Below are 18457 nucleotides of genomic sequence, written 5' to 3' on the forward strand. Positions count from 1 at the left end.
AGGACTTCAAATGTCCTTTGGGGTGCGGAAAGGGGTGCTCCGATTTTTTATGGGGTGCTTGCGCACCCTTTCGCACCCCCCTAGACGTCCCTGTAGTCCATCACTGAGGAATAACGGCCAGCGCGTCCGACCGTGAAGAGAGTGGGTCCGGGTTCGAATCCTGGTTGGAGTTTTTCCGGGGTTTATCCTCAACCAATTGAAGCAGAATTGCTGGGTAACTTTCGGCGATAGACCTCGGAATCATTTCGCCATCATTAATTCACATATCATAGTCCGGGTTCAGTTCACGATGCAGCATGCTGTAGGCTTACTTGTACAAGAGCGCAGCTGTTCAGCTACTCAGTCATTCACACACTAGGAGTGGTAAGCACAATAAGCCTCAGGCTGCAGTGCAAGTCTTCGGGTCCCTCCTCCGTGCAACAGAAAAGAAAACATGTAATCTAAATCTGGCGGATATATAGCGGGTTTCAAGACCAATGTGGCGAGTAGGTTGGCGACACTGATGGTGTGTCAACGATTCCATAGCCTGCTTGATAGACTTCATTTACCAATTATGCCTATTATTGCGAATGACAACATAGTTCCTTTATGTGAGAATATTTCGAGTTGAAGTCATGGAGTGCAAGATGAGTGCAAGCTTCATTAGAATGTAATGTCATAATGTATTGGTCATGGAGGTTAGGAAGGAGAAGTTTTCGTTTGGTATTCGGCATTCTATTTGTTCGTAGGATCAACTCATTAAGTTCAGATGGTTCGTATCAGATATACGATAGAACAGCGAATTTTTATATACGATAATTTTGTGAAAACTGAGTCTGTAGCAACAGTGAGAAGAAGATTCCGGGAAAGATTCGCAGATTCTGCGATCCCAAATCCATCGAGTGTGCGGGATATAGTGAAAAAGGTACGAGAGACTGGCTCCTTAAATGACAAGAAAACTCAGCCGCGCCGAAGAGTTCTTACTGAAGAGAAGTTAGACGACATTGGAGCTAGGCTCGAAAATTCGCCGCGAAAATCTCTCAAACGTCTAGCGCAGGAGGTTGGCGTGTCGAAATCATCCGCAAGAGTCGCAACAAAGTTACTTAATTTGAAGTCATATAAGACAATGCAAGTGCGTGAATTGCAACTGGGCGATCCTGGGAGCAGAGTTAATTTCGGTAAGTCTTTTTCTTACCATGTATTGTGGCATGGCGCGTCCCCAGGCTGCGGATAGAGGAGACGGCCTCCAGATATGGAGGGTAGCTGCGAATATATTGAACAAGCAGTCGCGGGCAGCGATGAGGGGTGGTCCTCCAGCTTGGGGGTTGGGCGAAAGACTAACAACCCATCACCGAAAGAAACAGCTTCTTACGAAACCTTAAATAAGCCTCGGAATGGGACTAATTCTCTGGCACGACTACAGCAAAGGAATAAGGTTATGAGATTTGGTACTTGGAGTAACATTAGTAGCAAAAGAACTAGCTATATATAGAATAGACTTTGTGGGAGTACAGGAGGTTACGTTAGATGGGAACGGCATAACACAAATAGGAGATTACTTGTATTATGGGGAAGGAAACGATAATCACCAATTAGAAACTTGATTCTTTGCTCATAAAAGAATAAAATCAGCAGTAAAAAAGGTGGAATTTATCAGTGATAGGTTATCGTATTTAGTACTTAAGGATAGATGGTGCGATATCGTAGTTATAAATGCTCAGGCCCCTACAGAAGAGAAAGCTGACATATAAAGGATAGCTTCTATGAGGAATTGGAACTCACTTTTGATCAGTTAGATACCTAGATATCACATGAAAATTTTATTGGGAGACTTCAATGCTAAGGTAGGACGGGAGGATATTTTTAAACCGACTATTGGAAAAAGAGAGCCTACCAAAGAGTTTGTAATACTTACTAGAGACACATACCCGTGAGTGGCAGGCAGGGAAAATGTCACAAATTGAATCGGCTAGCATCCGCCATTAAAGGGAGTGTTTGCGGCGCGAAATTCGGAAACAGTACCGCAATACATTGTTGTAGCCTGGTGATAGACACTGTTTTAAACATCTTTTACCAAAGATGGATCGTGATTAAATAAATATGAATGGTAGAAGAGCGCTGTATTTATTGAAATATTTTTTTTTCTTTTAGTAGGTTATTTTACGACGCTTTATCAACATCTAGGTTATTTAGCGTCTGAATGAGATGAAGGTGATAATGCCAGTGAAATGAGTCCGGGGTCCAGCACCGAAAGTTACCCAGCATTTGCTCATATTGGGTTGAGGGAAAACCCCGGAAAAAATCTCAACCAGGTAACTTGCCCCGACCGGGAATCGAACCCGGGCCACCTGGTTTCGCGGCTAGACGTGCTAACTGTTACTCCACAGGTGTGGACCTTTTATTGAAATATTATATGATTCGTCTATGGCGATATTATAAAAAAAATAAATTAAATGACACATATATACTCGGGATAAGTAAGTGAAATATTGAACAATGGAAATACCAACATGAATTTTCATTATTACCAGTATTGTTTAAGGCCATAATAATAGATATTTAGTGTAATATTTAAAATAATCTGTATTTTTGTCCTTTCATGCAAAGGAAGAGAAAGGTATATGGTGCTTAGAAAATGTTTAGTGGTGAAATATGAGATCATCAAAATTCTGGAAACACTGATTTAAAACAAAATAAGGATAAATTTTCATCATAAAACAATCTATTAATTATATAGTTGACGACCATAGATTAGAGGTCAGTACAGGCTTTTTAATGCAGTAGTAGTAGGCCTCGTAGTAGTAGTAGTAGTAGTAGTAGCAGCAGCAGTAGGCCTATAGTAACAGAAGGCCTAGTAGTAGAAGTAATAGTAGGCTTAGTATTAATGATATTAGTAGGCCTAGTAGTAGTAACAGTAGGCCTAGTAGTAGTGGTAATAGTAGGCCTAGTATTGGTGCCATTAATAGTGGTAGTGGTGGTAGTAGGCATAGTAGTGGTGGTAATAGTAGGCCTAGTATTGGTGGTAATAGTATGCCTACTAGTAGTGGTGGTGGTAATAAATTGGTTGTCATACTATACTTTCAACAATAAACTAGAAGTACATATTGTACTAAACGGGAACATAAATGATTTCATTTATTCTGAAAAAAACAGTTTTATACAGATGCTGTCTGAGGATTTTCTTGTGCACTTTGCTATTACAATCTATTGTAATATGATGGCACCTAACCCTTACATACATTGTTGAAATAAACCATATAAACCTGATTAATGTGTTTCTGGAAAAACTTTATCCAAGAAATGTTCCGACATTCTGTAAACACATTCAAAGGAGGAACTGCATTTAGAATATTCTTTCAATGCTTTCCTGGGCATCCTACAATAGTAAGCTATGTTAGAACAATTATTTGTGGCGCAGTATTTCACCATTTTATTATTTCCTTTCAAGTGCACTTATATTTATTCATACTCCTCAAATAAGCATGAACTGCTCGCAATCCCGGCGAAGCATCAACTTCCTTTAATGGTGGCCGAACAGCGGTTCAATTTTATACGCTACACTAGCGCCGTTGGTGTCTCTAGTTATATATTACAAACTCTTTAGAGCCTACACGTAACTAGTAATGATAATGGGATTAGGTTAGTCAACTTTGTCCCATCAAAAAATGTAATTGTCAAAAGTACAACATTCTTCCATAAGGATATACATAAATATACTTGGCCTTCGCCAGATGAGATGGATTGGCACATAACCAGATAGATCACATCTTGATAGATAAAAGAAGACATAGGCCTACTAGTATAGTAGACATTCGAACCTTCAGGGGGCAGACTGTAATTCTGACCATTATTTGGTAATTGGAGAACTGAGAGAAAGACTATCAGTAACCAAGCAAGTAGAGCAACAAGTTAATATTAGAATATACAATATTCCGAAATTAAAGGACGAGGAAACTAAGCAACATTATCAGGTCGAAATTTCAAATAGCAAGTTCCGACGAAATTGAAGAAGAGGTAGATGTTAATAGTGTATGGGAAAATAGCCGAGATAATATCAAAATTGCAGCTGAGCAGAGCATAGGTTATTATGAAACTAAGAAAAAGAAACCGTGGTTTGATGAAGATTGTTGCATAGTAGTAGAAAGAAGGAAACAGGCAAAATTGAAAATCTTACAGGATCCAGTTGAGGCGAATAGAGATAATTATTTCAATGAAAGTCGGGAAGCAAATCGTACACTTAGGAATAAAAAAAAGATTACTTGAAGGAAAAACTGAATGGGGTAGAAACAAATAGTAAAAATAAAAACATTAGATATTTATATAAGGGCATAAAGGAATTTAAGAATGGATATCAGGCAAGGGTAAACGTGATCAAGGATGAGAATGGTGACTTGCTTGCAGGTTCTCATTCAATCCTGAACAGATAGAAGAACTATTTTGAGCAACTACTAAATATACATAGGCCAAATAGAAATGATAAGGACGAAATTGAAATACAAACTGCTGAGCCATTTATACCCGAACCCACACTTTCTGAAGTCGAAATTGCGATAGAAAATTTGAAAAATTATAAGTCTCCAGTTGTCGATCAAATTCCAGCATAATTAATACAAGAGGGTGGAAGTGCATTATCTAACGAAATTCATAAGCTTGTACTTGCTTTGGGAAAAGGAAATTGTACCAGAACAATGGAAGGAGTCCATAATTGTACCTATCTTTTAGAAGGGGGGACAAGACTAATTGACTGTAGTAACTTTCGAGAAATATCACTTTTGTTGACATCGTACAAAATTTTGTCCAATATTCTTTTGAGAAGATTAACTCCATATATAGGTGAAATTATTGGGGATCATCAATGTGGTTTTAGGCGTAATAGATCAACTATTGATCAGATATTTTGTATTCGACAGATAATGGAGAAAAAATGGGAGTATAAGAGTGTAGCTCAGTTGGTAGAGCAGCTGGCTACGGACTGGAAGGTCCGGGGTTCGATCCCAGGTGGTGACAGGATTTTTTCTCGTTGCCAAACTTCCAGAACGGCCCCGAGGTTCACTCAGCCTCCTATAAAATTGAGTACCGGGTCTTTCCCGGGGGTAAAAGGCGGCCAGAGCGTGGTGCCGACCACACCACCTCAGTCTAGTGCCGAGGTCATGGAAAGCATGGGGCTCTACTTCCATGCCCCCCAAGTGCCTTCATGGCATGTTACGGGGATACCTTTACCTTTACCTTTACCTTTACCTATAAGAGTACAGTGCATCAGTTATTCATAAATTTCAAAAAGGCATATGACTCAGTTAAGAGAGAAGTTTTATATGATATTCTTATTGAATTTGGTATTCCCAAGAAACTAGTTCGATTAATTAAAATGTGTCTCAGTGAAACGTACAGCAGAGTCCATATAGGTCGGTTTCTGTCAGATGTGTTTCCAATTCACAGTGGGCTGAAGCAAGGAGATGCACTATCACCTTTACTTTTTAACTTTGCTCTAGAATATGCCATTAGGAAAGTCCAGGATAACAGAGAGGGTTTGGAATTGAATGGGTTACATCAGCTGCTTGTCTATGCAGATGACGTGAATATGTCAGGAGAAAATCCACAAACGATTGGGGAAAATACGGGAATTTTACTTGAAGCAAGTAAAGAGATAGGTTTGGAAGTAAATCCCGAAAAGACAAAGATTATGATTATGTCTCGTGACGAGAATATTGTACGAAGTAGAACTATAAAAATTGGAAATTTATCCTTAGAAGAGGTGGAAAAATTGAAATACCTGAGAGTAACAGTAACAAATATAAACGATACTCAGGAGGAAATTAAACACAGAATAAATATGGGAAATGCCTGTTTTTATTCGGTTGCGAAGCTGTTATCATCCAGTGTGCTATCCGAAAATCTGAAAGTTAGAATTTATAAAACAGTTATATTACCGGTTGTTTTGTACGGTTGTGAAACTTGGACTCTCACTTTGAGAGAGGAACATAGGTTAAAAAAAAAAAAAAACAATTCTTTTAGGACACAGATCTCTCAAATATGTTACAAACACATTTCCTTTTTGAGTTGTGTTGTAGGATAGGAATAAGGGTCATGTTTAAAACTCCTTAGATGGCTTAGAAATTCGTGTGTTGACTAGGGAAGAGCATGTCTAATCTGTTGTAAACCCCAATGACCCTTCTACAGAACCTCGAAAAATTAGGTCTTCATATAGCCTTCCTGCAAACCCTTCACCGTACTTTCGATTGTTACTGACGAACAATATTGCCTGTTGAAAATCTGACACAGGAATAAAAGTTTCCTTTATGGCACTGCTATCAATTTTCTTCTCATGCTCAATACCATTGTGTGTGACCATAATAATGTACAGTCCTAAGATATGTCATAAAAATGGAAGTAGGATTAAGGAGAGAGGAGGTGAAGAAGGAGCATGCTGAGTGCTGCAGAACGCAAAAGAACTAGCTACAAATGTGGCCACACGTAGCGACATTTAACGCATAATTGAGCAGTAATTGTAGCGCCCATGTGGCCACCCATTTTGCGACAATTACGGTAGCTACATTTGTAGCAGAAAACCTGCGACAAATGTAGCTCGTGTGGCCGTACCCTAAGTGATGCTTGAGCTGTGAGAAGGAGGGAACCGGGTGAGAAATACACATTTACAAAAGAGATACTATTCACTATATCACAATAAAAAGATTGAAAGAAAAATTGCTAGTGATTACTACTTCAGCTACTTGGTAATTGTACGATGAAAGAGTAATGGAATGGCGAAAAATTCGGATCCTGGCTAACTAGTCACTCATAACGAGTGCACCTCAGCACATGTGTGGACTTCAGTCCTACGTTCATAGATATCTTTCTTTGACTTAGTGCAGAGGGCGGCGACTAGAGGAAACCCAAGAGTTGGAAGTTAATCTGAGACGATTCTGTCCGACGCTGGGGTGGGTATCCGGTGTGGCTTAGTGGATAAAGCATCAGCACATAGAGTTGAAAACCCGGGTTCAAATCCCGGCACCAGAGAGAATTTTTCTCTGTTCCATTATTCTTTCATCGTATGATGATGCAGAATATCTGCATGGAAATATCATAAGTACTTCGGTACATTAAAATAATATATATGATATGCGAAAGATAGTGCTTATTCCGTCGGATCCCGGGTAACTAGTCACTCATAACGAGTGCACCTCAGCACATGTGTGGACTTCAGTCCTACGTTCATAGACATCTATGCTGTAGTCTAGAGGGCGGCCACTAGAGGAAGCCCAAGAGTTGGAACTTAATCTGAGACGATTCTGTCCGATGCCGGGGTGGGTATCCGGTGTGGCTTAGTGGATAAAGCATCAGCACGTAGAGCTGAAAACCCGGATTCAAATCCCGGCGCCAGAGAGGATTTTTCTCCGTTCCGTTACTCTTTCATCTATGACCATAAATATAATGAAGACATCCGACAAGAACTAAATATCGCAGCCATTACAGAGACAATCCACAAGTATCAGAGCAACTGGCATGAGCATGTTCTACGGATGCCAAATGATAGACTGACTACCCAGGAGATTATTAAATTACAGACCCCTTGGATACCGAGATCGTGGACGCCCGAAGAAGCGATGGAGAGACCAGCTTTTCACCTGAGACAGAATAGGCCAAATGGCCTAAACCCTGATAGCTATTGATGATGATGATTACTCTTTCATCGTATGATGACGCAGAATATCTACATGGAAATATCATATGTACTTCGGTACATCAAAATAATATATACTTGGTAATTGACTCACCTTTTTTCGTAGCTCTCTTAATCCGACACAATTATGTAAATGTTCTAGAGAAGCTTCATGTTTTCGGAATGCTCGGCTAATATTGTTTATGTCCGCCACACCATTGTTGTTCCACGTGCCCTTTACAATGCCGACAAGCAAACACGATCAACAGAACAATTATTTCTGGTAATAGCTACTACGGCACAACCATTTATATTCTTCATACCAACGAGATTTTAATTTCCTGATATAACTTTTTGAACATGCCCCACTGCAAAGTTTTTCTAAACACAACACTGGTGTTGGTCTGCCAACATTTAGCACGTCGCGTTTGTCATCTTTCCACAAAGAAAAGGGTGTCTGGAGTAGGAACACACCAAGTCGCTAGTTGGACTCATTATAAATCTCTTAAATAATAATAACCATAAAAATAAACGACACATAACACAATAATAATCACTTAAGAAAAATCAGATTATAACACACAATGCAGAATGCAGACCATTACAACTCACGCTAGGCACTACACTACTATTTCTACCAACATATTCACTTCAAATATACCAAACAAATGTGAAGAAATTCCTGCATTGTGGTGAGAATACTGCCTTAGACGGAAAGGTTCCCTCCCACTAAATGCATCCTTTGACATGGATCCCCCACTATAAAACGCATAGTTGCCATGGTAAACTTTCTCACCCCTCCGCTGTCTGACCTACCACATCTTTGTATGTTGGGTGTCGCCTGTTGAAATCGGATCAACTGGGGCCGATGAAGTAAGCAAGCAGCAGCCTTCTTAACCGACTGGCGGGCCACAAAGCAAGCAGTTACTGCTCAGTGGTTTGAATGTTTTTACAATTTGCAGAATCTTTATAAACGAAGAATGAATGCTAGAAGATAAAATGTAATTATGTAAGCTATTTAAAAAGTAGGTTACCGCCCCTGATTATAATCCTCGTCACCCAGAGATTCTTATGCCTTCCAACAATCGGAATAAATTGTTGTTCCAGGAAGGACATTTTCTTTCAACACTTCCAAGAGAGTGTCTCGAGTCCTGTCCTCCACTGTGGCAAGAAAGCATTCCTTGGTATCGCGATCAATGCCCCCAAACACCCACTGGCCCTCCATGCGCTTACCTCGGTTATACTTTCTTTTCTCGAACTTAGATTCGTCGATGAAGACGATGTGTGCAGGCCCCACATCTGAGTTTGTGGCCGCCTCAAAAGTATTTGCCGTACGTACTTCTATGTAAAAGCTGTACCAGTCCGTGATGGTGGTACAACTTATACCTACATCAAATAAATTACCAATTTCACTTGCTTCGGCTATATTTGAGCTACCCAGATGTAAGTGAGATCAAAAACACGGGACATTGACATCTTAGAAAAGCCAAACCAAGAGCCCTTGCTAAGTGTCCGCTGTACAAGTACTTTGTGTAATTTTCTTCTGAAGCACCTCCACGCGGCCCCATCACCAATATCTGTACGCGAGGATAACTTCATCTCAGCACCACATTTCGGACAAGTGTACGTACTTGTTAGTAATCCCTTCTCTGCGCAAACGGTATTAGCTTACCGCTATCACTGCTAAGGCTGTGCACTTCGGAAATGCTGGCGAACGATTCCATATCACTGTTGAAGCAACACAGTCGTACATCCATGCCTTATGTACGTCTGCACAAAAGTGTCGACAGGCCAAGCTGTCCAGCGTTACCTGTTAATTTCACGCACTGGCGCGAGTGTCAATTCTTTCTCTCATTGGCCTATCGTGACTTAATGAGAAAGTCACGTGCTTTAGAATATAGTTAGGTCCTGTTAAGTCAACGCTTCTATGCCCGCGTGCCAAAATCACCGAGTCACATGAATGTAAATTCATTTATGCACTTGAAATACATCATAAAATCGCTTTAAACACATTATTACATGGGGACAAATATTATTTTCACGCCAGTTTATCTTAAACACCATCACGTCTACATAGTAATTTATTATTCGTGATTGAGCAATTGCATCTTGCGTATGGTACATTTTCTCTCATTTGCAACATATGTACGACTTCCGAAATTTTTCTATCAAGAACACGTGTTCTCCAGAGAGACTGCTGAGGATTCAACAAAGATCAGCAACAAGAAGATATGTAACCACATACAGCAAGGACAATGAAGTACAGAAAACCACGGATTGAGGAGAGGCAGATAAAGAAAGAAGAAAGAGGGAAGAGGGAAATTACCTTCAAGCAGGTAACTTTTTTCCTTCAAATCTTACCTTTCCTTACCTTTCCCCCAACCAATATTACCCCTAATTCCCACGGTCCCATAGTGTCTTGGAGTGGAGATAACTGATGGAATCCATGTTCTGAAATTGTTCCATACTTTATAAAGTACAGTAAGTTATAAAGTAAGCAAAGAAAATAATATTGATGTATTATGATCACCAGCAAGCTGACAACAATAAAAAACTTAGGAATTACACATCTTATCTTAAGTCTGCTCATGGATATAATTATTATTATTATTATTATTATTATTATTATTATTATTATTATTATTATTATGATCAAGATGCAAGACAAGCAACTCACTGCAATCAAGCGTTAATCCATATAAAATGAGGATAATGATAATTTTATGTAAGGTATTCTGTACCTAGGATTCTATCTCCCTCTCATCACAAATCTTAATTCGCTCCCTGAATACAAGAGACAAGAAATGAAATTTAATTATTACACAATTGAGTCGATGGCTTGGTTCCAAATGTGGCCGTCTCCAAAATCATAAATCTTCAGTATTCAAAAATTAAACTTTGGATCTACTCATCAAACCGAGGTTTTTAGTTGGTTACTTATTTATTTCACCATAAAATTTCGACATTAATATTTGCAGTAATGCTTTAGCTACAAATATTTTGCACTATCAGTTAACACATTCTGAGCATTTACGAAAAATAAGATAGCCACGTTTGGAATTGTCAATATATGAAAAGATGAATATTAAAATAGAACTAGTGTATAATCAGTGATACTTTATTCTTTTCAAATAAATGTCAGCTACAATACTCAATTTTATCAACGCTTGTTTTCCAGAGCTGATTGGTTATTTAAAAACTTTAATTCTGACAGAAAAAAATTATGTAGTTCTGAACAAAAGTGAAAACAAACAAAATGTAGAATGTTTTAGTGTATTTTTTCACACACTGAGTTTTCTTTACAAACAAATAGAGGCAGATGTTACTGTAAAATACTTGGTAAGCTATAGAAGCTATAGTCTTACTCATTTAAAGAAAATCTTCATCTTTGTCTTCATTGATATCTGGCACCACTGTTTCATCATTTTCAAGAGCAGAATCACTTAATAAATTCTGAATGATATCTTAACAGTCATTAGGAACATTATCTGAATTGAAAATGCTTCAACTTCAATGCAGAAATTGTCCTCTTCTCAGTGTGCAAAAGTTTCAGTCATTCCTCCATAGTATTGATTGTAAACCGTCGACCTTGGCAAGACGTTGATACTGCGGAAATCATCTTCATAACTCGTCTTAATTTTCCCTACAAATGGATCTGCCTTTTCGTACCTTATCCACTTAATTTCTCGTCAATTTATTCTGCTGCCCTGTCAGATGTATTTCCATTCATCGTCACTAACGTTGCTAATGCTTTCCAGTGAACAAACTTGATATGTTTCTTTTCGTAAACTTGATACTTCGGCTCTGTAAGTTTGGCTGTTCTAGCAATCGTCATCCATTCATATGGCAAGTAAACTGGTACTTTTTTTGATGCAGTTTCTATTCTGGCATGCTTTGAATGGCACTCCATCTGACTATGGCCAGACACAAGAAACTTTTAGTCAATAATGTCTATGGTAACACCATTACAGCATAAATGAACATTGCAGCTACGTACTGGTTCTTATTTTGTCCTTCAGATGTGTCACTGAAGAGCCTTACACTCTTCACTGTTTCTGAAACACTTTTCAAATGCTGCAAAATACATGAAGCAATTTCACCAAGGCTCTCGTCCACCTTCTACTTCATTCCACATGTAGCATTTTCCACTCCCATCTCCAACATTAAATATAGTAAAATTACAGTATATGTACTGGTTAAATTTCCAACTTTTTTACCATGTTAATATTTAGGATTTACCTTGCTTGACTAGACTAGGCTTTGGAGAGTGAAGCACAAGACTTCGAAAGTAGTCAAGGAAGGTAAATCCTAAATATTAACACGGTAAAGACATTGGACATTAAATCAGTTATATGTAAGTGTAAAACTGTATATAGAAAATTGAAGAATAATATGTTAACTTTGTTTTGTAAAAGAGGATGGGGTTCGTTGGATCTGTGGTCAAGATTTAGCTTAGCTTCATTTTTGTCAAGTTCTTTTTCTTCTCTTGCTGTGTGTCTGTTATGTTCATCTTGCATTATTAGCTTTGTTCCACATTAGATGATTCATATGTTGTACATTTAGATCATTGATCTTTACGTGGTCTATGGAAGGACAAGTTAAAATAAGTTTTGAAAATATGATGGTAAAGCTTTTCTTGACAGGTTGTACACCATTATCCTTACATTCAATAAAGCATAAAAGTGAGCAGTTCTCAGACCCTAGCTATTATTTAAAAAGAAACAATAAAATAATAAAACAAATGCCACCCGAAATAAATTAACTGACGCATTTATAAAATGCTCGGATGTAAAAGGTCCGAATGTCAAGTTTGTTAAAAACATATACTAAACAAATGTAATCTCCGGATGTAAAGGGGCCGAAGGATAAGCAAAAACAAGTCATTAGAAAACTACATCACCCTGTCAAGTCCTGTATTCGATAAAAATCTCAGAACTGCATTTCTACAATTAAAATCATTTCCAAGAGTGTCATGTAGAGTCGGCTGAATTCCATATTGCCAACAGACACGGTCATATTTTCTACAGTGCAATAAAAAAAATGTGCCACCATAAGAGGAAAATGGCATATATCACACTCCGGCTGGTGCTCGCCAAGTAGGAGATGGCCATGTGTCAGATGACAGTGGCCAATCCTCAACTGGGTGAGTAAAACTTATTCGTGTCATGTCGCTCTTGTGAACAAATCCCAAACTCGAACAGTATTCTTTATTCTTCGTAATTTATTTCCCTCTTGTGCAGACCATTCTCCTTCCCATAGCCACCATATTGAATATTTCAGGTAATTTTGAATATCTTGCCACTTCTCACGCCAATAAGCCTCAGACCCATTCATAGCACCGTCCCTTGCTGCAGCATCTGCCGCCTAGTTACCAGGAATGCCAACATGATCCGGAGTCCAATCTCATAATCATAGCTAAGGAGAGTGTGGAAAAGTTCCTGGGTTCTCAACACAAGCGGATCATCAGAATTCAAATGCTGCAGGGACTGAATGGTGCTTAAAAGAGTCAGAGCAGATAAGGAATATGCCCCGGGGTTTCCAATTCAAATTCTAATTTATTCACAATTTATAATTGAAATGGTACATATGAATAGATACCCGAAATGAGCATATGCTCATACTCGGGTACAGTCCAGTAGTCTACATAAATTTTACAGATATCAATAATAATGTTGATGATAGAAATAACAGTAATAATAATAATAACCGTGATGGAGATAATACAAAGATAGTAATACAAATGAATTAATTAATAATAATAATAAAACCAAATATTAACAATAATAAAATAAATACTAAGACTGATAAAATAAAATAAAAACCACATAGCAAGAGTTAACACAACTTAAATAAGCATATAATAACCAGAAAAAAAAATAACGAAACTCGAAAATCAACAAAAAAGTTCGTTGTATCACAGACGACAGTAACCGCTGTATTGACATTGTGTTATGCATTATTGGTAGTAGGGGGGACCCGAAGGTCTACATCCTGACGTTCTGTTCGAATCTTTTCATACAGTCATGGGAAGTTAATGCTGAAAAACAAAGTGTCTACGAGACAAACTGTTCATTATTCCCAGGATAAATACAAATAATACTGAAATATATTAATGAAGTTTCAGTTATATTTGTGCAAGAGGTATCATATCAAAATATTTTAGAATGGCGGGGAAAATATAAATTTCAAGAACTCTCTAGTGCCAGAGATAGTGACAAGTACAATCAAGTGTATCTATAGCGATGCTAAGAAATCATTTATTGGAAATATACACTGTTATTAATTAAGAAAATGATCTATTTATATTTATTACAATGTTTTATCTTATAGGTTACACGCATCAGATAAATACAATAAATATTGGTAACATATGTTAATAACACTTAAAATAATAATAAAATTTAACAAATATCATACATTTTCACTTTATTTTTAAACTTAAGAATGTGTAAATTGCTTAGGTCTGGATTATTTTTCAGTACTGAATTGTATAGTCTTGGTCCATAATTCCTACTATCGCCCTGGTTGGCAAGTTGGTATAGCGCTGGCCTTCTATGCCCAAGGTTGCGGGTTCGATCCCGGGCCAGGTCGATGGCATTTAAGTGTGCTTAAATGCGACAGGCTCATGTCAGTAGATTTACTGACATGTAAAAGAACTCCTGCGGGACAAAATTCCGGCACATCCGGTGACGCTGATATAACCTCTGCAGTTGCGAGCGTCGTTAAATAAACCATAACATTTTAATTCCTACTGTGTCTTAATCCAGCTGTAGTGTGGCATTTAGGTTCTGCCAAAAGAGATGGGACATTTCTTCTGGTGTTATGTGTATGTTTTTCAGTTATAAAATTCGTTCGATTTTTGTGAAAATAAATTAGTAATGTACCAGTATGTTTATATATTTGCTCAATTTTCAGTACTTGCAATTCAGAATAAATAAATTGTGTCGGATAATCAAGTGGTTTATGCAGACAAATTTTGATGATACGCTTTTGTAATAATATTAATGGAGTTAGGACAGTCTTTGTCATTCCACTCCATCCTATTATTCCGTATTGAATGACTGATTGAAACAAGGCTAGATAAACAACACGAAGAACATAGATAGGCATATATGCACGAAGGGTTACAAAGTTGTGAATTGTTTTCCGTAACCTATTACATAAATATGTTACATGTTTATTCCATCTTAAATGTTGATCAATGACAACACCTAAGTATTTTACTTGCGTGGATTCTGTCAAGGTAGAGCAATTGCAATCAATCAAGTTTATGTTACTGCAATTGAGTATTTTTACATTTGTATCCTTATCGAGTTTGAATTTTCTCAGACTAGAAGCCGTTAATGTAAAAGGAACTGCAGTTGTTTTTGAAATGTTCAATGAGAGCAAATTTTAATCTAACCATTTCTTAATTATATTTATACCTCTATTAGCATTTAGGTAGGCATAATTCCAATTCGACCCACTAAAAATTATGGCTGTATCATCGGCATATGCGAATATATTTCAAATGTGTTTCCTATATCAATATTTAGCAAGTCATTGATGTATATTAAAAATAGTAGAGGGCTTAAAACCGTACCTTGTGGTACACCTATATTTATATTACGAATTTCACTGTGTTGGTCGTTAAATTTCGTTAATTGGGATCTGTTGCTTAAGTATGACTTAAATAAATTTAAAGCGATTCCTTTAATACCGTAGGCATGAAGTTTAGAAGTGAGTACAGAGTGTTCCGCTTATAAGTATAACAAAAGAAATAGCTATAACTTCTGAATTAATACAAGTATATAGTTGAAACCAAATGCTACAAAGAATGAAAACTGGGAATTTTTGTTACCTTATGTTCCATAAACCTCAACATGGCTTCCATTGGTGGCACGGGAAATATCCAACCGGTATTCAACCTCGACCCAAGTGTTATGAAGCATCTGTGGTGTAACATTGTTGACAGCAGCATAAATTCTTTCTTGTAAGTCTGCCAAATCACGTACTGGCGTCCTGTAGACCTGGTCCTTAACAAACCCCCACAGGAAAAAATCAGGTGGTGTTAGATCTGGTGATCTGGCAGGCCATGTGATGTACGGTGATCCTCTTCCGATCTATCTTGCAGGGAATTGTTCGTCTAAGAATGTGCGAACCATGTTAGCAAAGTGTGGTGGAGCCCCATCTTGCTGGAAAATTGCTCCATCTGGGAGTTGTGGCACAGCATACAGTTGCAACATATCCAGGTACGTGTTTGCAGTGACTGTCTTTTCAGCAAAGAAATAGGGACCAATGATTCTGTCACGCATGATCCCACACCAAACATTCCATTTAGGGGAATCCCGTTGGTGTTCAATTACGACACTTGGATTTTCCGACCCCCAGATGCGACAATTGTGTCGGTTTACTTTTCCACTGACGTGGAAGGTTGCCTCATCTGAGAAACAGACTCGAGTTAGAAATGTGTCGTCATCGTCCACTTTATCCAACATTGTTTCTGCAAAGCGTTTTCGTTCCAGTTTATCATTCGGCGTAATCATCTGATGAAGTTGCAGCTTGTACGCTCGCAAACGCAATCTTTTATGGAGCACTGTATGCACTGTTGTTGGTGGGATGTTCAACTGCACACTAGCCTGTCGAATGGATTTTCGCGGGCTTCTCTGAAATGCCTCGCGAATGCGTTCGACATTTTCGTCAGACACTTTACGCTTGGAATGTTTACCTGCATTAGACAACAAACTTCCTGTTTCTCTGAGCTGCCTATCCCATTTCATTATTGAGACGTACGTCGGTACAGCTTCCCTCGGTCTAAGATTGTACTGACGGCGAAACAAGCGCTGTACACGAATTATGGATCTATGTTCTGCTAATGACAGCACACAAAAGGCTTTCTGCTGTGGCGTCCACATGCTGACTGACTAAAGATACGATACGAATTCTCTTATTTAATGATCTGCGCATGCGTGAGTCTTCTAAAAATAAGTAACAACAATGGATTAAAACTTCCCAATTTCCTCTTTACAATGGTACCAATCTTAACCCATTTGCATGCATTGTTATGAAATTATAACTATTTCTTTTATTATACTTATAAGCGGAACACGGTGTATATTATGGTCTACAGTATCAAAGTCTTTTTGAATATCTAGAAAAACTCCTAAACATTTTTTACCCAAGTCTAATTCTTTAATAATCCTTGATGTTACTTTCATAATAACATCGTCCGTGCTCATGTTATTACAGAAACCAAACTGCTTTTGACTTAATAGACTGTTTTTTTCTAAGAAATTAATTGACCTGCTTTTAATACATTTTTCTAATAGTTTAGAGAGATTTGGCAAGAGTGAGATGGGTCTGTAGGTATTGAGATCATTTCTATCACCAGATTTGTATATGGGTATTACTACAGCACATTTCAGATCAGTTAGAAATACACCTTGTGATAGGCACAAATTAAAGACATGGGTTAGAGGGTTCGATATAGGTTCAATAATCATTTTGAGTGTTCTAGTAGTGATACCATCAATACCCGGAGCCACATTATTTTTTAAAGGTTTAGCAATAGTTATATTTCTTAATCACTTACGGGAAACATGAACATTGATGATGGTGGTGATGATGATGATGATGATGATGATGATGATGATGATGATGATGATGATGATGATGATGATGATGATGGGTAAGAGAAGGAAGAAGAGAGTCTTGTGGTTTTGTTTATTTTTGATGCTATATTGTGTCCTGTGTTTGTAAAATTAGCATTAAGTTCGTTTGCAATATCATAACGATTCTTAATAATTAAGCCATCTTTATTTACTATTTCCATAATACCGCAGCTTTTATTTGTTGAAACGTTGGTAGCTTCGTTAATGGTCTACCAAAATCTTTTGGGATCATTCCTATTGTTGATAAATTTCTCTGAGTAGTAACTAACTTTCATATTTCTTATAATGCAAGTTAAGATATTTCTGTACCTTTTATATTTTTTTGATAAATCTTCATTCAAAGGTTCACGTTTTACTTTTTTGGCTAGTTTGTCTCTTGTGCGTATTGATTTAACAATACACGAAGTGATCCAGGGTTTTATTTTTTTATATTTACTGGGTACATTATTACAAGTATGAAAGGTAGGCTATATTTAGTTATTAGATCGCGGAGTATTTTGTAAAAATTTTGAAAACTAACTTCAATGTTTTAGCTATCGAAAACCGTTTTCCAGGTCTCTGAGCTAATACAGTGAAACCTGTTCAAGACGGAAGTGACATGGTCCTAATTTTTTTTTCCGTTGTGGACAGGTTTCCGTATTATTCAGGTGTGACATTAAAATGGAATATTTTATCATTCATATACATGCAATACAAAATGGCATGCCGCAAATTGCAAGAAATACAAAATATTCCGTTTATTACTAATCACGTTAAATCAGCTTTCTGTCGCTTATTCCGTTGGTGAATCATCTTGATTAAAATCTCATTTTCTGTATAAATATTATCATAACTCACTCATTAGTCATTAAACACTGCTAAAGTTTACTAATCTCATTCTATTTAATATCTAACACTATACTCTAATATTGTACTGCATATCACTGCACATTATTAATTAATTGGACTAGGAGCCATCTATTAGAAGCCTTGAATTCTGGTTTATTTAATTTCTTCCCCAGTTCAATAGCTTGCTTTGCAGAACAGATCCAGAAATTGGCTTGTTCTTTGATAGGTCATGAAGAACTCACTCCCACGACAGTTCATTTATTTTCACATAAACAGTTGCTTTCTGGTTCCTTTTGTGTCACCAATATTGGCCGCACGCCACTCACTCATTATGATCTTTATT

General features: G+C 37.6%; 1 protein-coding gene across 2 annotated transcripts in view; it reads left to right on the top strand.

Annotated features, from left to right (window-relative positions):
• Positions 1–533: 533 nt before the first annotated feature.
• Positions 534–18457, top strand: part of LOC138693333 (zinc finger protein ZFP2-like) — a 111435-nt gene continuing 93511 nt past the window's right edge. For both annotated transcript variants that reach the window (XM_069817238.1, XM_069817234.1), the window contains exon 1: positions 534–1157. In XM_069817238.1, coding sequence (XP_069673339.1) covers positions 749–1157 — 409 coding nt within the window. In that variant the 5' untranslated portion in view covers positions 534–748. The remainder of the gene's footprint in view (positions 1158–18457) is intronic.

Source organism: Periplaneta americana, chromosome 17 (genome assembly GCF_040183065.1).
Source record: "Periplaneta americana isolate PAMFEO1 chromosome 17, P.americana_PAMFEO1_priV1, whole genome shotgun sequence".
NCBI lineage: Eukaryota > Metazoa > Arthropoda > Insecta > Blattodea > Blattidae > Periplaneta > Periplaneta americana.